This window comes from Magnolia sinica, chromosome 15 (genome assembly GCF_029962835.1).
Source record: "Magnolia sinica isolate HGM2019 chromosome 15, MsV1, whole genome shotgun sequence".
Classification (NCBI taxonomy): domain Eukaryota; kingdom Viridiplantae; phylum Streptophyta; class Magnoliopsida; order Magnoliales; family Magnoliaceae; genus Magnolia; species Magnolia sinica.
The window spans coordinates 74959937-74985228 of record NC_080587.1 but is presented as its reverse complement, the minus strand read 5'-3'; the positions used below and the strand labels follow the sequence as shown (position 1 = coordinate 74985228).

Here is a 25292-nt window from a genome sequence, read left to right as displayed (position 1 = left end):
ACAAAGATACAAAGTAAGGTTGGTGGCGAAGGGTTATGCTCAGAGAGAAGGGATCAGCTTCTCAGAGATATTCGCTCTGACGGTATAGCAAGTGTCTATTAGATTCGTGATTGGCGCTGGTTAGCCAATGTGATGTTGAGCTGGAAAGGAAGGTGTGGAGTTTAAACTTCTGCAAGGAAAATTGAAAGAGCAGATCTACATGAAGTAATCAAGCAGTTCGAAATTAAAAAGGTTGAGAAAAAAAGTTAGCAGGAAGTCGTGGTATGAACTGTCACCTAGGTAGTGGTTTGATTCATTCATGGTGAGTTAGGAATTGTATGCTGATGACATGTAGATCGCCAATTATAACATGTCTGAATTTAATGTACTGAAGACTCGATTAAGTGGGACATTTAGGATGAAGGATTAGGGGGCTACAAAGATAGTTTTCGGCATTGAGACTAAAAGAGGAGTAGGCTTTGATTATCTCAGGTAGAATACCTTGGGTAGGTATTGATCAAGGATATGATGGACCAGGCAAAGCCAGAGAGCATTCCCTACATGTCTCTCCTCAAGTTTTCCTCAGGACATGTCCCAAAATAGATGAGAAAAAACATGATATATCTTATGAGTCTTATTCGAATGCGGTTGGCAGTGTATGCTATAGTCTGTATTAGACCAGTTATTTCATAGGCTATCGGTATTGTGAGCAAATACTCCGACAAGCAATATTGGATAACAGTGAGATGGTAAGAAGACTACGTCTTTACTTTTGGGAAGACAGTGACAAAGTTGGTTGGGTATGTGGACTCAGATTACGTAGGCAGTGTGGATTTCATAAAGTCGACTTTAGGTTACTCGTTTGTACTAGTGGGTGGAGCAATTAGTTGGATGTCTATGTTATCCAACAGGTGCTTGAAGAAGGAGGCGTAACTCTGGAAAAGATTCACACCATCATGAATCCGGATGACATGATCACCAAGGTTATTCATATAGAGAAGTTTAAGTTCTGTGCAACTTATCTGGGCTTGGCGATGGTGTAAAAGAAGGACGGAGTGTACACGAGAAGCTATAATGTGATGCGGTCAAGAAGCTTACACGGTTAAAGATTGAAGATATGGTGGAGATAGTTGCTAACAAATGTCTTAAATAAGCATACGTGAGGTCGTGCTGTGTGGGCCCCATCGTGATGTGTGTTAAACATCAACATCGTGCATTTGATGGGTCCCCTTTAAATTATAGGATATCTCAGCTTAAGTAGGCCATACCATAAAAAATCACGTGAAGACATGCCTAAAACATATAAAAGGACCCTGGTGGGGCCCACCTGAAATTTGGTTTGCTTGGTGCTCTTGGATTGCTACTCTAGATCTGTGTGATTCCGCAGCACAAATCCCAGTAATTGCCTGGGCAAAAATATCAATTTAATTGCTCTTGGCATGATACATAGTAAAATAACTTGTCATTTAACAAAAAGTTTTTTTACAACTAAGGGTATAGTGTGAGGGTACAGAAAGATAAAGGAGAGAGAAATTTTTTTATTTAAAAAAAAAAAAACCATGGAGCTTACCATTTGTGTGTAAAATCTACTTATCAAATTCTATATTTAATGTTAGCATATATATATATACACATATATATATATAGAGAGAGAGAGAGAGAGAGTCATGCTCACCTATGCACTTATGCACGTGCGCACCTTTGCACATGTGTCATGGGCGTATAATCTGAACAGTCCATGTGATGCGAAATCCCATGAAATTTCGAGGGATAAATTTTCACCCTGATTTAAAATTCTGGTGGGCCATAGAAAAGAGACCATCGAATTTCGGTAACCTGCTACCTATAATCGACGTTTGCGCGTGATCCTAAGTCATATCCTGTAGATTTGAGTCGGCTTAATTTGAGATTTGTACCATTGCGACCGCACCGTCGTCGCGTTTTGCACACTGATTCGATACCCTAGCCAGGAGATGTGGGCCAGCGTTTATTTCAAAAAAACGCCGCGGGTTTGTAATCCCAAGAGAATCTCTACAACATGTCCCATCAATCAATCAATCAAAGTACACAACCCATGCTTTCTTTCTCCCCAAGTCAACTCTCAAGTCAAGTACACTATCACCTCACATCCATCACCTCTCTTACAATCACCCATTCTCTCTGTCTCTTTCTCTTCACATTTTCCAAGCAACAAAGAGCAAAAGAGAGGTGCACGTCCAAGGAATTCAAAGAGAGAAAAGTGCATGTGTGTGGCCCACTTTCCACCCCAAAATCCATCATCTTAACCCTTCATCTCTCATCATCTTCCATTAAAGAGAGGCACAAAGAGTTCGGCCTTTTGTCAGACTAAGAAGATCAAACGGTGGGTACTTTATAGACTAGATTTTCATGTTTTGATGATGGGCCAAGTGAGGCCTACCGATTGATGGTATGGATCTCACTTTGGACCCTAGTTGTGGCCGATGGCCCACCTTGATTCTCATGATCATTCCATGATGGGGTCATCCTCCATGGACCCCATCATGATGTTTACTTTCTAGATTTAAAGAGGTCATCTAGACCTTCAATTTTGGTGGAGAAGTAATATCCACCGTTGATTTTTGATTTGGTGGGCCCACATATATTAAAACCCACTTGATGTATGATTGAATGCTTGAAAATAAGGGCCCATAGTGTCGGGGTCCCTCCATCACACGTGTGTGTGTGTCTCTCTCTCTTTCATTTTTCCTATTGTATGTGATGATGTGGCCATGTGGCCCACCCGGATGGACCCCACCATGAAGCATGTATTTTATCCAAGCCATCTGTAGGTGGGGCCCACTTTATATATGTGTTATATCCACACCATCCACCATTTGGTGGTCCACCTGAGCAGGGCCCACCTTATATGCGTGGTGTGCCCAAACCGGGACGCTGGACGTTAACTGAAAACACAAATATTAGCTTTGGTTCAAAGCTTTTGGGAAGGGCCGTCCATGCAGGCCCCACCTTGATGTATGGTTTTAATCCACGCCGTCCATCCCATTTCCCATTTCATTTTAGGCGTTGAGCCGAAAAATGAAGCCAATCCGATTTTCTGGCGGGCCATTTCCTAGAAAACAGAGGTTTTTACTGTTAAAATCCACTCTAATACTTCTATACTCCAAAACACATCACATATTGGATTTGTTTGATCGATCTTGAGCCATGGAATCTAATGGCTGAGTTGGATTTTTCGGATGCAGGCCCCACCTATGAAATTCCTTTGAAATACAAAAAAAAAAATTGCAAACAGTAGACATTGTTGCTGTCAATGTCCAGAGGACGTAGACATTGTTGCTATCAATGTCTAGAGGACGCTGCAGCAAGCAGCGTCTGCTGCTTGGACGTAGGGACGTGGGTCCCATGCGTAAGCCCCACCGTGATGCGCGTCGAACATCAACACCGTGCATTTGCTTGCCCCTTTTAAGCAGTGGGCCCCCTCGCAAAAATTAGTTGTACGTGAAACTCAGGTGGTCCACATTACAGGGAAACAGTGAGGATTGAACATCTGCCATTGAAAACCTTTTTGGGTTGACAGAAGTTTTGGATCATTATGAAATTTGTTTTCTTCTTCATCCGGGTCTGTGTGACCTTACCAACAGAGTGGGTGGAAAATAAACGTTATGGTGGGCCGCACGTGGGACCCACTAGAATTTAAGCGTAGAAATCATTATCTCCACTGCTATTTATGATATAGTCTAATTGATCTTTTGATATAATTCATTTCTTTTATATATATATATATATTAATTTTTAAAATAGATGAGTTGGGTTCGGCCCATTCGTCTTGGCCCATTTTGATTCGGCCCATTGATTTGGCCCATTTGATTAAGCCCGATGTGATGTACTTGGGGCCTATTTGATTAGGCCCGATGTGATGTATGAGGCCCGTCGTTGAGACCCATCTTGATGTATTCGTGGCCCATGTTATGCGGCCCATTTGATGTATCTAAGGCCCATAGGTCGAGGCTCAATGAGATGTACACAAGGCTATTGCAATGTGTGATTCCACCATGGTTTGTGTGATGATGTTTATGACGGATCGTGCCTTGTGAGTAATGATGGTTTGACATCCACATTGTAAGAATAATGTTGGTTAAATGTCTGCATTATAACTCTCCCTAGGGCCCATTGATAGGCCCATACTTGTTATGTGTAAGCCGTTTAGGCCTATTCTCGTTAGAAGGATAGTTCATCACCATATAATATGCTTAGTATAATTCCATGACTCATGCCCATACACATCATATGTATGCTTGATATGAGGAATGTTTGATCATAGTATAAGCCGGTTGGGCTGAGACATTTACGGGACTCCTTATGAGACGGAGTGCCCCACATGATCGCGCGGTACGCGCTAGATTGCTGCATGATTTGACGGTGTGATTCATGCATCTTGCATTTGTGTGTCATAATAATTGTACGCCCTAGTGACATCAGGGTTGTAGCTTCACAGGCACATCGTGGATGACCAAATCAGATACCGAAAATACTTGGTTCTAGCAGTGTGGGTACTTAGGATGTCCTTGGGTGAAAGTCCCAGAACCTTTTTAGTACCAGGAGATGCTCCAATGTTTAGACCGAGTGGATACACGAGCGCCCGAGTGCCGAATACCAGTAGGCCACGTCTCCCACTGTATCGTGGTCGGTTGGAAGGGGGTGTAGCGTTATCCACTCGAGTGAGGGGGTTGTAAGATAGGCTGAGTTTGACCAACTCACAAATGAGTCCGCTATCGACGAGCCAGATAGGTATTGGCAGACTACTGGTCAGGCGGATAGTGTGGTCACTTTCACTTGCTGGGCTGTGCGGTTAGGGAGGTGGCAGTCAATGTGAAGTATACTAGACCCCGGTGATATTTCAAAGAGAAACTGTACTGATATGTGTACTTGATGAGGACTGGCATGCTTGCTTTGCATCTCGCATATGACATTTGACTACATAAGCCTCACATCGCATGGCCTTGGTACGGCCAATAACATTCATATCTTGCGTCATATAGCTTTGGTACAGCTGATTGTATTCATGGACTTATCCTCATATTTCCACATTACTCTGATATTGTATACTTGACACTTGCTTTGCGCACATACTGACACCACCCTCTAAGCTTTTGTAAGCTTATACACGACCGTTGCATGCAGGTGTCGTTGGATCATAACAGCGTTGAGGCAGGAGTGCGTATCGGATTATTTTGGAGCTTTTTGATCACCTTGTATTTCTATTTCCACATTATACTTAAAGTTTTTGATATGGCGGATATGTGGTGATGTTGGTTTGTGACTTGGTTATGCTTCATTACAAAAATAAAAATAAAAATCATACTGAAAATCATCCTTGTAGGATCACAGGATCAGAATTTGGCAAATGAGTGCCGAAAGCCGAGAATGAGGCATTACGGAGGTTGTCGACGCCGGATTCGGCGATCGAAAATTTTGTGAGCCCATTTTTCGAGTTTGGGGCGTGACATATGTGGTGTGGCCCACACAAGTCACAGATTGACTTGATTTTTAAGCCTCAGGCCCACCATGGAATGGTGCATCTGACTAATAGGGTAGATGTTCGACACGCATCACAGTGGGGCCCACACCGCTCGACATCATAGAACCTTTTTGCCTGTTGAGTTATGTGTGTGTGCACACACACACATAAGTTAACGGGCCACGCCATATGGAAAAGTGTGGATAGGATGATGACCATAAGTTTATGTGTGGGCCCCATGTGGTGTATTTTTCATCTAACTTATTAATCAAGTCTGACTCACTAGAATAAATAGAAGATACAAATATTAGCTTTAAAAAAATAATAAAATAAAATAAAATAAAGCAGGCCACGTTGTTTAAACATAATAATTTTGGAGCAATTTTATATTATTCTAATTGTCCTTATCAAATAAATATTTTACTAAGTTGATATTTTGCATGCACAATTCAACCAACGGATGAAGTTGATTTTTATGTGTGCTAGGCTCCAGATGAGAACAAGTCATTGTGGGCCACTACATTAAATCTTTTTAAAAAGGTAAAGAAAGCAGTGTGAACATTTTAAAATTCTCAAAATGACCATCATTTATCTAAAACATACTTTCGGCAGCCGTTAAACGCACCTAGTTATCCACGTGAATACACAGTAATTATCACTAATTAAACACGCCTGTTTGGCCGGGCAGATTGGATGGGATTGGATGGTATTAGAGTGGATTGCATGGATTTCAAGGCAATGATAGCTTCGTCAGTGGATTGGTGCAAGATCCATGAGATTGCTATATCTTAGGATTGCTATATCGGGTGTGTTTGGAATGCCTGGCCAATCCGAGGATTAAACCTTCCGATCCCTTTCAATCCCTCGAACCAAACACATCCTGGGCAATTTTGAAGGGATTAGGGTGGATTGAATTGGAATTAAAGGTAATGATGGTGATGTCAGTAGATTGTCTTAAGATCCATGGGATTGCTATATCTCGGGATCAGGATCCCCTGTCTGTTTGGCATGCCGCCAATCCCAGGATCTATCTTCCATTCCCTTCCAATCTGCCCGGCCAAACAGGCCCTAAGAGTTGAAGCCTTCCGAGTCCATATGCAAGTACGTGTGCTAATACAGAACACACGTGTGAACTATTAGATTTTCGCGGCAGGTTGGGTCCTCCAACAAAACAAAATTGGACGGTAGGTAACAAATAAAAAATTAAAAAAAAAAAACTACAAAAAATCAATTTTCTTTGTACATTGTGGCCCACCAGAGAAGTGAAATATCTTACTTCTATTAAGGAGATCCAATCAACGTTTCCAAGGAGATTCAAAGCTCAGATCCCACACGTGTTTCCATAATTGTTGGTGTGACCACATGCTTACGTGGAAGGTTCCAGGTACGTGTGAAATCATCAGATATGAAAAGAGGTCGCTTTATAATACAAGCACCTATCAAAGAAAAGTCATGTTCTTTGATAAACAAACTACCGGCGTTTTCAACTTTTGCGGATGGACAGGAATTGCATGTACCGCGGCAACTGGAAGTTTTATGTGGGGCCCACAATGACATCTATGTGACATCCAATCCGTTCATCAGTTTCGTAAGATGATGTCAGGACAATAGAGATGAGTACAAAAGGTAAGAATATTTAAAAATTAAGTGGGCCATGATATAGGAAACAGTGGGGACAGAACGTCCACCGTTGAAACCTTTCGTGGGGACAGAAGTTTTGGATCATGATATTTGTTCTTTCAGTTTAGTTTATCCCGTGTGGATAAATTTTTGAACGGTTTGGATGGGATATAAAAATAAATCTGGGGCCAGGAGGTTTGGATGGTGGCCGTTTCCATTCCTATTGTTTCCTGTCGTGTGGTCCACTTGAGTTTTCGATCTGCCTAATTTTTGGAATTATGTCATTAATTAATATGGAGAAACGGATGGATGGAGTGGATTTTACTGGGATATTGTGGTGGGTTCCACTTAACTTCTGTCTACAGGAACTTGGGCAATTGGCATCACTGTCTACGTAAGCATAATCCGCGGAAGCGGATTGCGTGATGACCCCGCGACCACGGATATCCCTGGTGGCAGGCTCCGAGGGCTAGTGTGAGGGAGCGGATTTGGTGAGATCCCGCGTACACCGAGATGGGTGGGACCCCTGATTGTGGGGCTTATAGTGATACATATTCCTTAAATCCACTCCTTCTAACTATTTTGAAGGTTCATTTTAGGGCATGATCCCAAAAATTAAGATGAATTGAATCTTAAGTTGGACCACACCATAGGAAAGAATAGTGATTGTATCTTCACCGTTAAAAACCTCATGGATTCCACCGGAATTTTGATTTTCCACCCAACCTTTTGATAAGGTAAAAAACACCTGGATGAAGAGACCACACAAATATCATCTTGATCCAAAGCTCTTTGGCTCACAAGAAGTTTTTGACGGCCAATCACCACTCTTCCCTGTATATGGTCCATTTGGGATTTGGATCTGATTCATTATTTGGATCACACCCTAAAATGAACTTTCAATACACATGGACGGCGTGGATGTAGTCAAATACATGACAGTGGGCCCCACAGTCAGGGATCTCATCCACCTGGGTGGATCCGGGGTCTCACCTAATCCGCTCCCATTGTGTGGGATGCGGATTGCGCACCGAGTAATTCAGTAGGCCGAGCGGACTGAGTAAATTCTGTGGGGTCAACGTGAGTTATGTATTTTATCAACTCCCTCATCCATCTCAACAATAATTTTCGGGACTCGATTCCAAAAATGTAACATGTCTAAAGTTCAAGTGGACCATACAAAAGGAAATAATGTGAATTGAACATCCACCGTACAAGTCCGTGTGAGCTTACTAATAGCTTGGATGCAAATAAATATTATGGTTGTTATGAGAAGATCCGAGCCCCTCATAATTCCGAGGGCCGACGTCATCAAACAAATAACTACTCCTTGCGATGCCCACAACTGAAGGATTCATCAATGAGACGCAGAGGTGCTTCAGCCTTGAGACTAACGATCAGGAGAAAACTCGACTTAATAAAGTAGGTCCGACGCTTCGCCTCGGACCTCGTAAAAGAAATCTTTCGGAACGCATAACTGACGAGAGGCTAAGTCCACCAGCTCGGCTCAGACTGTAAACATGGCCACTGTTCAACGAAGGCCGGTAATCACTCTAACTGAAGCCTCATCTGTCAAAAGGGCCGAGTCGAGGCAGGATGCCGAAGTAGGCGCCCCATGAGTTAAGCTTAGAAACTACCATAAGTGGACGTTGCCGTTTACTTCGCTCGCAGATATGCATGATGTGCTTAATATCTTACACGATCCTCGAATTGCGCACAATATCCCCACGATCCAAAAAATCCCACTAATTGAGTGAATCACGCCGAGATTAATGGACCTCGACGGTCCGACAGTCAAGTATAAATACAATAAGACTCCATTGCTACAGGGGTGGAAGAACGGGTACTCTCTCTTTACTTGTGAACTTAGACCCTGATTCCCTTACCCTGACTTAGGCATCGGAGGGTCCCCAGGCTTAGCCAGGGTCTCCTTTGCTCATCTTTTGTGTAGGACCAGGGTTCATTCAAGGAGCACGAAGCGAAGGGTGGTTTAGATTTTGTCATCAACAACGAAGCGGAGGGTGATCCAGATTTCGTCCTCAACAGTTTTTGGCGCTGTCTATGGGAAACTGATGCAAAAGGTTAGGTTCATATTCTCAAGGATAATGGCTAAAGGGAAGAAGAAAGCGGTAGCTGCCGAACCGGAGCCGAATGAGTAAACGCGTTCCTCCTCACTATTTCATGAAGAATCAGCCCCGGGGCCTTCCCAGCGCTCTCGCAATCGAGCAAGCAAATATCGCGCCATGCAGGGTGAGATACAAGCCCTACGTGACGAGGTGAATAAGATGAAGCAACAACAGGAGCCACAACCACGCCCAGCTCAGGAGAATCCTGTTCCTGAAGCAATCGATCTGGTCGTGGAAACTCACTCCGTGCCGGGAAGTATGAGACCCGAGGCGCCTCAACACCCTCAGATGCCGGTTTCGGGGCATAATCCTCTTCCAACTCAAATCCGAGACTCGGCACGGAATGAGGCCACGCGAGCTCCGACCAAAGCTTTAGTCACTTCAGCCCTGACGTCGACGGAGCTCCGCCATCGGTTAGAACGGAGGAGGGGAAGGAGAACTCTGGAGACAGAAAACACCCGAGAAATCATAGTGGAAAATAAGGACCCGTGGGAAAAACGGTTCACGGAGCTCAACGACAAATTCTTAGCACTGGAAAAGAAACAACAGCCGACGACAATCCCTGCCGCCGTTCAGGTAATGATGGAAGAGATCGAGCCTCCCTTCACCTCGGAAATCATGAGCGAAGTGATGCCCCAGAGGTTCCGTATACCTCCCATCATTCAATATTCTAGGTCTGGAGACCCATCTGAGCATGTGGAAGCCTATCGCTCGTGGATGCACATCCAGACAGCGACGGACGCTATAATGTGCTAGGGGTTCTCGATCACACTTACAGGTTCCGCTCGGAGTTGGTACCAGCAGCTCAAACCAAATTCCATTAGTTCCTTCGCAGAGTTGAGTCGACTATTCCTTACCCAATTCATAAGTGGTAAGAGAAGTCGGAAACCCAACACCCATTTGTTCGCTATCAAATAAGAGCCGAAGGAGTCATTGAAAAACTACATCGTCTGCTTTAACGAGGAAGCACTGTTGATAGAGGATTATGACGATAAAATGGCGCTCGCTGCTGTGTTTAGCGGGCTAAGAGAAGGGAAATTCACTTTCTCCATTGGAAAGAACCCGCCGAAGACGCTGGCTGAACTAGTCACCCGAGCTCAAAAATACACCAACGCGGAAGAATTCTACAATGCTCATAAAAATATCCAAGTGTCAGTGATGAATGATAAAGGGAAGAGGCCTAGGAATGGGGAAGTTCAACCGTCCAGCAAGGGGACCGACGACCGCGCCCCTCACGATCGTCATCCAAATAGAAGGCCGGAGGGAAAATTTCGTTCCTACACCCCCCTTAACGCGTCTGCCGAGCAGATTTTACTAGACATTCGGGGAGAAAAACTATTAAATTGGCCTGTTTGTATGAGGGCCGACCCGGATCATCGAGATAAGAGTAAGTACTGTCGATTCCACCAAGATCACGGCCATAATACGGCCGATTGTGTGGATCTCAAGGATGAGATCGAAGCCCTTATTCGGAAGGGACACCTGCATCGATACACCAATGAGGAAAAAGTGGCTTGGAAAGAAGGAAGATAGCGAAAGTGGCCAAATAATACAATGGAAGAGCCCGCTCAAATCCGTACCATCTTCGGAGGTTCGTCTGGTGGAGGAGATTCGAATAGGGCACGGAAAGCCCATTCCCGGAAGCCTAACCTGGAACATTACGTCCATTTAACCGAGCGACCCAGTAAGGAACTCCGCGTCAACCCGTGCACTCTGACCTTCACAGAAGAAGACGCACACGGAATCCACCATCCACATGATGATGCCCTAGTGGTTACTATGACCATAGCGAACCGTAAAGTATACCGCATCTTGGTTGACACCGAGAGCTCAGCCGATGTGATGTATTCCGAAGCCTTTGAAAGAATGAGGATTCCGAGGTCTCATCTCAGGCCTGTGAAGACCCCACTGCATGGCTTTGCCAGGGAAAGAGTGATCTCCGAAGGAGCCATCTCCTTCCCGGTGACTGCCGGAGAAGGACAACATCAAATCACACTCATGGTGGACTTCCTAGTTGTTAATGTACCATCAGTACACAACGTCATTCTAGGCAGACCTTCTCTCAATGCGATGAGAGCAGCTGTCTCCACGTATCATCCAATGATGAAATTCCCCACCAAGGACGGAATAGGCCATCTCCGAGACGATCAGCGGGAAGCTCGGAGACGTTATGCAATGGCAGTAAAGAAAGGTTCAATTAAGCAATCACTCACCATCAACATACTGGACCCCAGAGGGCTTGTGGAAGGCTCGTCCGTGGAAGACCTAGAGAAGGTACCGCTTGATGAAGTCGATCCGAGCAGAACCGTTCAACTCGGGACAACGTTGAACTCTGAACTGTGGCTCGGAATACTAGCCTTCTTATGACAACACAGGGATGTCTTCGCATGGTCCCACCAAGATGTCCAAAATTTCTCCGGATGTCATAGCGCACAGGCTGAACGTGGATCCAGATCACAGACCTGTCAAGCAGAAGAGAAGGTCGTTTGACGCCGAACGATATGAAGCAATAGCTAACGAGGTCTCTGTTCTGCTTGACGTCGGATTCATAGAAGAGTACATTATCTTGACTGGATTACGAATGTGGTCCTTGTGAAGAAAGCCAATGGGAAGTGGTGGGTTTGCGTGAATTACTCAGATCTGAACAAAGCTTGTCCGAAAGATAGTTTTTCGTTGCCTCGGATCGATCAGCTAGTGGACAGCATGGCCGGTTACGAATTACTCTCTTTTTTGGATGCATACTCAGGGTATAACTAGATCGCGATGTATCCCCTAGACAGGCAAAAAACTATATTTGTCATAAACAAGGGACTCTACTGTTACTAAGTCATGCCATTTGGCCTGAAAAATGCTAGGGCCACGTATCAAAGACTGGTCAATCAAATGTTTTCCAAACAGATCGAGCACACAATGGAAGTGTACGTTGATGATATGTTAGTAAAAAGTATTAAGGTAGCCGATCACTTGATGGATCTCGGAGAAACGTTCGCTGTCCTCCAAGAATACCAGATGAAGCTGAATCCCACGAAGTGCACTTTCGGAGTCGGCTCAGGAAAGTTCCTTGGGTTTCAAGTCAGTCAGAGAGGCATTGAGGCGAACCCTGATAAGATCAAGGCGCTCTTCAGCATGAGTTCACCTCGGACTCTAAAGGAAATACAATGCCTCACAGGGCGAGTCGCAGCACTCAGACGCTTCATATCCAGAGCTACAGATAAATGCCTCCCCTTCTTCCAATAGTTGAGGGGTAATAAGAAGGCAGAGTGGACATCAGAGTGCGAACAAGCCTTCCAACAACTGAAGCAATACCTGGGATCACCACCTTTGCTATCCAAACCTAAAGAAGGTGAACCACTGTTCCTCTACCTCGCAGTCTCGGCCTTGGCCGTCAGATCGGCCCTGATCAGGGAGGTCGGGGGCAAGCAACGCCCTGTATATTACATGAGCAAGGCTATGGTACTTGTAGAGACGAGATATTCACCCTTGGAAAAGCTGGCACTCAGTCTCATTGTTTCAGCTCGAAGGTTACATCCATATTTCCAAGCTCATTCTGTGGTGGTGTTAACGGACTCCCCTCTCAGACAAGTTCTTCAGAGGCCCGAGGTGTCAGGTTAGATGACCAAGTGGGTCATCAAACTTGGTGAGTTCAACATCCAATTTCGTCTGAACACAGCAATCAAGGGCCAAGCAGTGGCCGACTTCATTACCGAATTCACCGCTCCGAGCACGGGAGAGATCAATGCGGAGGTCGAAATAAGTCCACATGTCCCCCCAGGAGACCAAAAGGAGGTATCGGACCCGGGATGGGTCCTCTATGTGGACGGGTCGTCCAATATCAAAGGGGCCGGCGCCGGAATAGTCCTGATCGCGCCTGATTCCACGACTATCCAATATGCGATTAGGCTTGGATTCAAGGCCTCAAACGATGTTGCTGAATATGAGGCTTTGCTAGCCGGACTCAGGCTGGCAGCGAGTCTAGGTGTTTAATCTCTTTAGGTCCGATGCGACTCTCAGTTGGTGGTAAACCACATTTCCACCGAGTATGAAGCTAAGGAAACAGGGATGATCGCTTATCTTGATGAGGTGAAGAAACTGATCGAAAGATTTTGGAGTTGTACTGTCCGTCAAATTCCGAGAGCGAAAAATTCATGGGCCGACGCCCTAGCACGGCTCGCCTCAGCCGCGGAAGGGAAGATCCCATGAGTCATCCCCATTAAATTCGTAGAGCACCCAAGCATCGATCAAGATGAGAAAAAGGAGATCAATCTGAGTCGTGCCAATCCCAGCTGGATGGACCCAATCTTCAACTACCTCACGACTGGTGAAGTCCCCTCAGATAAGTTGGAAGCTAGCGACTGAGAGTCCAAGCAGCTCGATATACCATCTTGTATGGTGTCCTATATAAAAAAGGACATTCTTAGCCCTACCTCAGGTGTCTTCGGCCCGATGAGGCTGAATATGTCATTCGAGAGGTTCACGAAGGAATCTGTGGGAACCATTCTGGCAGCCGTGCCTTGGCCCTGAAAACACTCCGACAAAGATATTTTTGGCCGACTATCAAAGAGGACACTAAAGACTATGTTCAGAAATGTGACAAATGCCAGCATTTTGCACCTGTGCCGAGACAACCTGCAGAAGAAATGACTCCTATGAGCGGTCCCTGGCCATTCGTCCAGTGGGAAATCGACATCATTGGTCCTTTGCCCACACGAAAAGGACAAGTCAAGTTTGCTATCGTTGCGGTCGATTACCTTACCAAGTGGGCTGAGGTCGAGCCTGTTGCCAAGATCACAAAACAGAAGGTGATTAACTTTGTCTGAAAAAATATTATTTGCCGGTTCGGAATTTCGCGCACCATCGTATCAGATAATGGCCGGCAGTTTGACAACGACAAATTTCGAAGCATGTGTCAAGGACTCTGCATCACGAATGCATACTCTTCTCCTCGACATCCCCAGTCTAATGGACAGGTGGAAGCAGTTAATAAAGTTATCAAGCACCATCTCAAGACGAAGTTGGAGAAAGCGAAAGGCAACTGGGCAGGGGAACTTCCATTCTTTCTCTAGGCCTACAGGACCACGACTCAATCCTCAACAAGAGAAACTCCGTTCTCACTCTCTTACGGCTCGGAGGCGAGGGTGTCAGTAGAAATCGGTCTCCCTACGGCTCGGATTAAGAATTATCATGAAAATCAGAACTCCAAGCAGATCGCGGCTAATCTAGATTTGCTCGAAGAAATCAGAGATATCTCGAAGCTCTGAGTCGCAGCTTGTAATCAACAAGTTGCACGATTCTATAATTCAAAAGTCAAAACCAGGTGATTCCGACCTGGGGACTTAGTCCTTCACCGGGTATTCCAGAACACCGTTGAGCCGGGGGTTGGAACACTCGGGCTTAACTGGGAAGGGCTTTACTGGGTCGTCTGATTGACCAAACTGGGCTCCTACCACTTAGAAGATCTCGAGGGTCGCCAGCTCCCCCACCCCTGGAATGCCGAACATTTAAAAATTTACTATCCATGACGTCGAGCCTTTTAAGGCCTTCAACAAATGCATGCCTCCGAGCGACAGGCCTTTTGGGCTCTCAATAAATGTACGCCTCCAACCGACAGGCCTTTAAGGCTCTTAATAAAGTTCACCTCTTCTTATCTACATGAACGAATTATCTACTCAGGAAAATTTGCTTCTCATATACAGCGGCAGACTCAATGAACTAATCACTTCATTAACCCATAAAAATTCTGCGTAGGGGAAAGCCAAGAAGGTGACCCGACCCCTCTAATAGAGGAGTCGGACCACTGACTAACGAATGAAGCAGAACCTCCTCGCCAATTATGGGATGGGCCGACCCCCTATGGGTCTGGACTTGGAAGAAGCTGACTGGTCAAAGGGTCAGCTCGACCATGTCCTAAAGCAAATCAACCTATCAACGAATCAGTTCGGCACTCAACAATCAATGATCGACTTTTAAAAATTAACTACAGTAACACAAGGAAAATTGTCATTCATATGCCCTCTCCAGAAGGTCAGAAATCATCATTCATGAACCTTCATTAGAAGATCAAAAAGTAACCAAAAAAGAAAAGTTTCGATAAGTTCTAAAAGAAAAGGAAAAGCAAGCGGTCCAATCTACGCGGTCGGGGGAGGAGGAGCTTGAGCATCGGGGGTCTGATCCGGGCTGACATCTTTGACAGGCACCTCTCCGACATCTTCAGACATCAAAGGTTCCAGGTTAAGGTCCGGATACAGGTCTCGGACTGCCTCAATGCAGTCATCGAAGCCGCGGTTGTAAAACTTGGCGGCTTCGGTGTCCCTTTCCTTTAAAGTTTTGAAAGCGTCCACTGCTGCAGCCACCGCCACAGCTAGAGAAGCCTTGTCCTTAGCCCGTTGAGTTTCCCTCACCTCAGAGACAGCTCAGCTCTGCTCTTCTGCCGCTTCAGCCTTAGCCCGCTTTAAGACTTCGCCTAATCGAGTAATCTCCTTAGCCAATGAATCCACATGAACCCTAGCTTGTGCCAGATCAGCCTCCGCCGCACCACAATGGGCCTTGAGATTACTCATGACCCCTTGCAGTTGGAGCTCCCTAGCCTGTCCATCCCGCTCCCTAGCCTCCCATTCCTCAAGCCGTCGACGCAGCTTGCCCTGCTCAAGAAGGAGGAAATTGGCTTCATCTTGCAAGATCCCCACTTCGTTCTTAAGGGCCTCCACCTCGGCCTCTCTCTTTTCCAACTCCCGTGCCCTCTCCGGAGTCGAAAGGAGCTTTGGGACAGACTGAATGAAAACAGAGAAATAAACATACGGGTGTGAAAGAAATGGAAACTAAGAAGTAGAAAGGCGACGAAAAATACCATGTAAAAAATGGAAGTCATGTCGTTCAAAAAGGAGCTGTCCGATCTGTCGAGAAGGCGGGCTATATCCTCCTCTGGGGCATGTTTGGCAGCCTAAGGCATCAGGCAAGATAGGTGGTAGCCCGGTTGAAACCTTTCACCGCTCGTCCCCACCTGGGCCGAGCCCATGGCTTCCTCAGCTTCGATCCGACTGCCTGCTGAGACTTGGACCTCGCCCTAAGATTATTCCCATCATCGGGAGGAGAAAGCATATCATCAGCTATTCGGATAGCCTCCTCCCGCTCGAAGGAAGAAGGGACAGCAATACAAGGCTTGGGGGCTGGGAGAGGAACCTCCACGGCAAGGGAGGCTACGGTAGGTGGAGGTGGAAGGGAAGTTATAGTCGCTGGAGTCAGGACAACGATTGTTGGAACTTAGGGCCGAACAGACGTTGCGACTGGTGTCGCAGCAGGAATTGGAGCAACAGCCGGAGCTGCAAAAGTGAGAGCGAGGCTAGGAGGAGGAATGGCCTGCCTCTTTCGAGCGGTGGACTTTGACAGGGGCTCGGCTCTCAACATTTCTTCAGCCATCAAAGCGGCTTTCCTCCTCCGAGAACCAGATGCCTCGGCCATACCTATCAAAAGCAATGGGTCAAATAATCACGTTTGAGAGTTCAATCCCTGCCAAAAAAAGAGAGAAAAAAACCTACTGAAAGACGTCGAAAAAGGTTAGGACTTGCACAGCCTGCACCAATGAAGGTTGGTGGCGGTGATCAGGTCCGACTAGGAACGGAGCTCTCCCGATCGCGCCCTGGCCTTAGCTATGCGATTCTTCTGGGCCGAATCAAGGAGAGGTGTGCCCTTTAGAAAATCTACAAAGATAAATATAGCTTCAGTCTGACTAGTACAACAAAGAGTATGAAGAAAGGAGGGAATAATTGGTCCGACCTGGTTTTGAAAATGGGGTGGGAACCCGTGTTGTTAAGGTTCTGAGCTTAGTCACCGGCGTCTCCCATTCGCCCGCAGTCCAGAACCATTTATTCTTCCAGTCCTTATTAGAGGATGGAAGATTTATTACAAGCCCCGACCCCTTACTGCCTCGGGTCGCGAAGTAGTACCATGGTTCCTGACTGTCGTGCTTGATCAGGTACAAACTTATCAACTCCTCAGGGGTTAGCTCCGGATCCCAACTTGACGCCAGATGATATAAGAAGAAATCAGCACCCTCCAAGCATTAGGGGTAAATTGTCCGGGAGCTAAGCCAAGGTAGGCTATCACGACTCGAATGAAGGGATGCAGAGGAAGTCGGAGCCCGCATTGCAGCGCAAAAGGAAAATGGCAACCTCTCCCTCCGCAGGCGTACCACCGATGTCAAGGGGCCCAGGAGCTCTTATCTGGACGGAGTCGAGGATCTGAAACTCCAAGCGGATCCATTCCATCTGAGACTCGGAGAGCAAGGAACCTCATAGGACTACCTCCAAGGTCCGTCCACTTGTTGGCATCCCTGTGGCCTCGGTAGTTCTAACCCGGGGGGCTTGAGCAGCCTTCTTAACAACCCTTCGAATCCTAGCCCCAACTTCTTTTTGTCTTAGGCGGAGGGAATAGGGGTACAGCTTCATAGGGACCTTCAGATGCCTCTCTCCTGTCATCAGAGCTCCCCGACTCGAAATCGTCATCATATTCCCGAACGGTCTCCAAGTCAAACAACATCTTAAAGGGAAGGTACGCAAAGAAGCACAAGGAAGGTACGCAAAGAAGCACGAGGAAGGAGACTCACCGGACGATCACCGGGAATCGCTTTCGCAGAAATGCCTGATCGGTCGAAATCGCCTGTCAGAAAACCTTGACCGGTAGGAATCGCCCTCGCCGGAAATCGCCTCTTCTGGTAACAACTCAAACACAAAGCGCAGAAGAAAAACAGAGGTCTCCAAAGGAGGCTTATATAGACCTCGCCAAATCTCTGCATTAATGACAAGAAATGATGGTCACAGCCGAATCGTCGCGAGCCAACTTTAGAGTTTACGTGGCCACACGACATTGGCCCAGGCTCTGTCGAGCAGTACGTCTCTGACATCGAGCAGCATGCTCCGGATAAACGAAACGACGCCCGAGTAATGAAAGCTTCGTCTGAAACACTGATCAGGATGTACGTGGCAATAGGCCATAGGCAGATGATGATTCGAAATCTTAACCGTTGCCACGCGGCCGCTAAATATTTGCCCGTGGGCTAGAAACCCTGAGGGCGCGTCGCTTCAAATTTTCAAAATCAGGTTAATATCGGCACACATGGAAGATTCAGCAGACAAGGCGGTTGATCTTCCGAATGCTTACTCTCCAAGTCCGTAACCGACCTCGAAGAGTAGGGGGCTTCTGTCAGGGGAAGATCCAAGCCCCTCGTAATTCCGAGGGCCGACGTCATCAAACAGATAACTAATCCCTGCGATGCCCACAACTGAAGGATTCATCAATGAGGCGCAGAGGTGCCTCGGCCTTGAGACTAACGACCAGGAGAAAACTCGACTTAATAAAGTAGGCCCGACACTTCGCCTCGGACCTCATAAAAGAAGTCATTCGGAACGCACAATTGACGAGAGGCTAAGTCCACCAGCTCGGCTCAGACTGTAAACGCGGCCACTGTTCAACGAAGGCCGGTAATCACTCTGACTGAAGCCTCATCTGTCAAAAGGGTCGAGCCGAGGCAAGATCCCGAAGTAGGCGCCCCATGAGCTAAGCTTAGAAACTACCATAAGTGGATGTGGTCGGTTACTTCGCTCGCAGATATGCATGATGTGCATAATATCTTACACGATCCTCGAATTGCACACAATATCCCCACGATCTGAAAAATCCCACTGATTGAGTGAATCGCGCCGAGATTGATGGACTTCGATGGTCCGACAGTCAAGTATAAATACAATAAGACCCCATTGCTACAGGGGCGGAAGAACAGGTACTCTCCCTTTACTTGTGAACTTAGACCCTGATTCCCTTGCCCTGACTTACGCATCGGAGGGTCCCCAGGCTTAGCCAGGGTCTCCTTTGCTCATCTTTTAAGTAGGACCAGGGTTCATTCAAGGAGCACGAAGCAAAGGGTGGTCTAGATTTTGTCATCAACAGCGAAGAGGAGGGCGATCCATATTTCGTCCTCAACAATGGTGGGCCCTTGGGAAGGTTTCAACCTAAGTGTGTGATTATTCTCACCTTTTTCGTGTTATATGCGTTTACACCTATTTTTGGTGTCCTTACTTGGCCAATAAAGAACTACCATGTGGTATTATTATGAGCTTGGTACACAGCGGGAAGCATACTCGCACCCCAAGAAATCATCAGTTGATTTTCCCATGTATACAGCTATTAATGTGATGGTACAAACCCTTACTTATACCTTTGAAAGGGTGAGTCGTTGCATGCCACGTGGTGGCTACGATCGACGTACTCATTTATGAGGAAATGATCATGCATGGTTACAAAAGACCCGCCGAAGAATGCATTTATCATGAATTTAGTGATGATATATATCCTCGGTATTATTGTCTCTCAAGATCCTACCAAAATGGTAAATTATTCCAAAGACGTTCGAGGAGTCATTGAGAAGGTTTTGAACATCATGAGGTTAAACCCTTGTCCAAGCTAACTCGGTTTAGGTCCAAACCTAAGTTGGGGGATAAATTCTCATCGGATAATCGTAAGTTGTCCATTGATTCGGACAAAGGCAATGTGAGAGCTGGATGAGAAGGTAAGAACCCTTCCACCAGACAATTTGAAAATAGGAAGAAACAGAGAGAGTACCCAAATGTCTCTAGAGTCGCATCTCGATTAGGGACTCAAGAGTTAGGATGAGATGGATACTGTCTATCCATCTTTTCCAGCATTCAAAACCACCCTACAGTGAATGGTGAAAGTGTCACACAAGGCCTGATTTAGACTGTCTAACACCTTTTGGTGACCTCTCGCCAAATCCATTCAGTAGAACGGCATCAGAGATGGAGAACGGTTGACATTGATTTGGATCCAACCTCATATTGGGTTATCTTAATTAAAGGGATTTCAACATATTTTGCCCTAATCCTTAATAGACCACAAGCACCTTAAGGCGGATCAACTACGATATCTAAGAAGCCAGGAAGTCCAAATCTAACCGGAATCATTCTTTCCAATGCAAGTTGGAATTTCTGGAGAAATTAGAGAAATTCTCGTATCCAAAACAACGACATAAGCACAAAAATGTAGAAGCAACAAGGAAACCCAAATGAGGGTTTCACCACTTCAAGAGGTTATAAAAGGAGCAATTAAATAAAATCTCGAGGCCCTACGCCAAACACATCAGTCTATATTTTATTTATCTTTCTTTTACATTTTTTTAAAAATTTTTTTTATAGTTTAGTTATTACCTAGTGGTTCCCGTTATCGTACCTTAGGAAGAGAAAGTCTTTCTGCAACCTTAAGTTGTAGATCGTCATTTTCTAAGTTCAAATTTTGTTAATTACACTTACCTCGATTCATCTATTCCGATAGGCACATCATGTATTTATCCATTTTCATTTCTATTTATTCATTTGGTTGTCTCGCAAATTGTCGATTATAATAAACACCATTTTACAATATCTAATGAAATCGACAACATTTTGCCTCATTTAATTTGAATGTATATCTTTGTTCACTTGAGAAGTGTTTTAAACTTTAAGTGTTGGTGAGAAAACAAGTCCTTAAGCCCGTAAACTCACGTTTATTGTCACCAGGTAAAAAGAACTCATTTCAAAGGATTAGCATCACATTTCCTTTCACCAAGGAGCACAATATTGGTGGTTGAGAGGAACCTAGATCTCCGATTCTAGTCTCTAATATGTCTGTCTTAGAGAGGAAAACACCAACAATTCAATCAACCCTCAAGTTAAGCAGACTCTAACATGCATGCACTTCCTACTCACACACGCATATTGAATCTAGACCATTGATCACACGAGTGGTCCAATTTGATTGAATTGAGTACAACAGTGTGGCCCACTTGAACTTTGAATTGTTTTTTTGCTCATGCCCTAAAATGTGCTCACTAAAGGGATGGAACTATGATGGACCATGCCTTAAAATGAGCTGTAAATATGGTGGAGGGCATGGATATAAAGCACATGTATCAAGTGACCTCTTGTTAACCTTAGGTTTATGTGTGGGTGACCACCTTGATGTATTTGCTTTATATCCATGCTATCCATTGGATTTCCAGCTCATTTTAAGGCATGGTCCCCAAAAAAAAAAGTAAAGTAAATCCAATTCTCAAGTGGACCATACCATAGGTAACAATGGTCATTGATGCCCAAAGTAAAAAAATTCCTAAGGTCCACCATGGTGTTTGTTTGCCATCCAACCTATTAATAAGGTCACACGGGCCTAGATAAATGGGAAAACACAAACATCCTCTTGATTCATAACTTTTGTGGACCCCAATTTAGACACCTCACCCAAGGCCGACAAGTTAATTAAATTGAACCGAGTCAACTCACTTAACCCTTGACAAAACCAAACCCTAGGAATCTAACCCTAGAAACCTAAGCCATAGGAGCCTAAACCCTAGCAATTCCAGCACCCAACTCACCAAGACAACTCATTGATTCAACTCACTTGACTCACCGAGGCAACTCACTCAATTATCTCGATTAGCTCGATGAGTTAACTCACCCGATCAACCCACCTTGTCAGCTCACCCAATCCACCCATCTAGTCAAGTCCAAAGTCAAAACAAGGTAAAGCCCAAACTCCGAAGCCCATGAAAATTCAGGAAAATAGTTATAGGACACCTAGGGAGCAAGATCCCCCACAAGTTTAAGGGAGCTCACCTGCCAAAGTAGGGCACCACATGTGGCTTTTGCAACGTCCAGGACAAGCCGCCCCTTGTTTGGTGAGAGACTTCAACCCAAGTGAAAATTCTCCTCTTGCAACCTCCAATCATGTGACAATGTGAAAGGAATCTAGTGCCCCTCACTAGCACCAAAATTATGATCTACGCCATCTAATCCGACCATTGAGATCATGCCATGTAGTTATCTCAAAGACAGGCCATCCAAATCCTTTTCAACTTTGGAGTTAACAAGAGTTGTAAGAAAACCAGACTTGAGGGCTATAAATCGCCCCATCCCCTTCACATTTCAATGCATCAAGAAGAGGAATCCATAAGTCAAGGAGACCTACACCTTCTCATCTCGGAAAACTTAAGCCTTCTCCACTAAGGAGAAAATCCTTCTTAGCCTACCCATTTCATCCATTCACTGAGGAGAGGAGAGAGTAGTAAGAGAGAGTTCAACCTAGGTTAGCCTAGTCCAAACCAAAACCTTAGCCACATGAGCAATCAAAAGCCTCAATCCAAGGCACTCGATCTGATCCTCATGATAATACCGTCCATCTTACCATTCAACTTTCAGTCAGCTTCGTCCATCTTTACATAAGCTTCGTGCAACATCTATTCCCTTCTAAATCACCCAGTTTATTCCATTCATGGTATCGTGCACCTAATCGACTATGAGCATATTCTCTACGGCTTATCAATATAATTGGATTCTTCCCATTAGAAACTTTTGTTTATTAGTTATCACTTTAGCAGGTGGGAGAGTCAAGGCGACTTATCCAACCTAGGTTACAGCTTATTATAAACATAACATTCAACAATGCATCACATATGCATCTTTACATACTCAACTACATTACATTCATAGCACTTAGCATATTATTAGTTCAAACGTATGCTCCACGACTTATCGAGTTAATCGAATCTTGCCCATCAGAAACTTGGATTGGTTGATTATTGCTTTGGCAAGTAGGAGAGTGAAAGTAGATGTATCCAGCCTATGTTATAGCTTGTCATAAGCGTTGCATTTACCACGACGTTACACACGCCTTGCATTATTAGTATGCAAGAATTAATTTCAATCATCAAAAGTTTATGAGATCTTGTGAAGTAGAAACCATACATTTGTACGGGCAGAGTGGGTGCTTAATCTTTTCCCTCTTTGTAACTATAGTCCCTTGCTAAGAGTCTTCAGTCACATATCAATGAGTCATTTTAGAACAAAGAATTCTCAGATTCTTTATACTAATGTTTCTATAGGGTTTAACTGACTATGAAATCGAATTAATTGGCTAGTGGTGACTCCAGTCAAATATAACCCATTCTATCCACATCTAAAACATCCATCAACTTACATGAGTGAAATTCGGCCGATCCAGTATTCACACCCAAGAAGTTTTTAATGATGGGCATTCTACCACTTGAAATTTAGATGTCTCAATTTTGGAAGCATGCCTTAAAATCAGCTTTTAAAAACATATAGACAGCTGTGACTAGAGTTGGGCATCAAACCAAGTCAGATTGGATTGGGTCCAACTTAATTAGGTCCGAAATTTACATGGGCTGACCAGAACTCGATCCGATTCGAGACCGAGTCCGGGACATCTGACTCGAACCGATCCGATGCATGGTTGGCTTAACTTGAACCGAGTCCGACTCAGTCAGGGAAACCAAGTCAGATCGGGTTGGATATGGTTCGGATCGGGTTGGGTCCGTAGGTCAAAATACGAGGTATGCGTTATATCCAAAGCGTCCATCCATTTGGAGAGTTCGTCTTAAGGCTCGAGCCGAAAAATAAGACAGATCTAAAGATCAGTTGGACCACACTATAAAAACAATGGGGGATTGAACGTTTACCATTAAAACCCTTTTGGAGATCACGGAAGTTTTGGATTAATATGAAAATTGTTTTTCCTCTTCATCCATGTATTTTTAACCTTATTAACCGATTAAATGGAAAATAAACGTTATGGTGGGCCTTACGAATTTTTTAACGGTGAAAATCATTATCCTCACTGTTATTTTCAATGTGGTCCATTTGAGCTTTAAATATGATTCATTTTTTTCAAATGCTCTAAAATGATCACGAAAAATGGATAAACGGTATGGATATAATAAATACATCATTATGGGGCCCATGTAATTTTGATCTCATTTGAGCCGTTCGTACAACTCAGAGCTCGAGGCGCGTCTCCGCTCGTCTTTGCATGACACGTATCTACGTAAACACGCTTGTGCCTGTGTTGGGAATCGGATTGCGTATTGAGTTACTCAATAGCTCTTATCGTACTGAGTAAATTCAGTTAGGCCCACCTTGAATGTATGTGGTCTATCTACACCGTCCATCCGTTCTTCCATCTAATTTAAGGGGATGAGCCCAAAATTGAAGAACATCCAAAGATCAAATGGATCATACGACAGTAAACAATGGGAATAATGGTCCCACAATGATGTTTATTTATGATCCAACCTATTCATAATATCATATAGACATGGGTGAATGGAAAACACAAATATAAGCTTGATCCAAAACTTCTATGGCCCCCAAGATTTTTTCAACGGTAAACTTTCAATTCAACTATTTCTTGTGGTGTGGTCCATTTGAACATTATATATAGTTTATTTTTGGGCTCAGGCCCTAAAATTGTCTGGTAAAATGGATGGACGGAGCAAATCAGATACATAAATCATGGTGGACCTCATAGAGTTTACTCAGTATGCTAAGCGTAGTGAATGCAATCCGCTTCCCCTGTTGACGTGTTGTGCACGACATGTTAATTCTGGCGGCATTACAAAATCAGAATTCAGAGGCATGCTCACCTACGCACTTGTGCATGTACGCACCTTTGCACATGTGTCATAAGAGTCTAATCTGAACGGTCCATAAGATGCGGAATCCTATGAAATCCCTGGGGACAAATTTTCACCCTAATCTAAGATTTGTTAGGCCAAAGAAAAGAGAAATGTAAATCAAGGGAAGAAACTGTTTTCATTTTTCATGGCCCGCCAAAGTTTTGATTCAAAGTAAAAATTTGTACCAGGAGGTTTCATGAGGTTCTGCTTCACATGAACCGTTTGGATTTTTGAGACTCATCATATATGATGAGTTTTCAAAAAAGTTCGTAGGACTTTCGTGCTAATTGGTTTGCGGCTGAGCATTCCTCATCAAAATCATATCTTGTCCAAAAGATATGAAGGACGATATGTGGTGTATAGTATCTTAGGTTTTTGAATTTGTACAAGCGGGCCATGCTCCAATGATCAGAGCTATTGAGTTTATCAACCTCACAGTGGATGAACCAAAAAATATTTTTACACTACCCGACTACCCGCTCTAGATCGGATCAGATCGGATCGGATCCATTTGGATCGGATCGGTCCAGATTGACCACGATCCGAACTCGATCTG

The 25292-nt window shown here is 44.7% G+C and overlaps 1 protein-coding gene across 1 annotated transcript; it reads left to right on the top strand.

Annotated features, from left to right (window-relative positions):
- Positions 1 to 10779: 10779 nt before the first annotated feature.
- On the top strand, positions 10780 to 11821 carry LOC131226999 (uncharacterized). The gene is made up of 2 exons (XM_058222686.1): positions 10780 to 11499; positions 11582 to 11821. Exons 1-2 carry the CDS (start codon positions 10780 to 10782, stop codon positions 11819 to 11821), a joined length of 960 nt encoding a protein of 319 aa, XP_058078669.1.
- The last annotated feature ends 13471 nt before the right edge of the window (positions 11822 to 25292 follow it).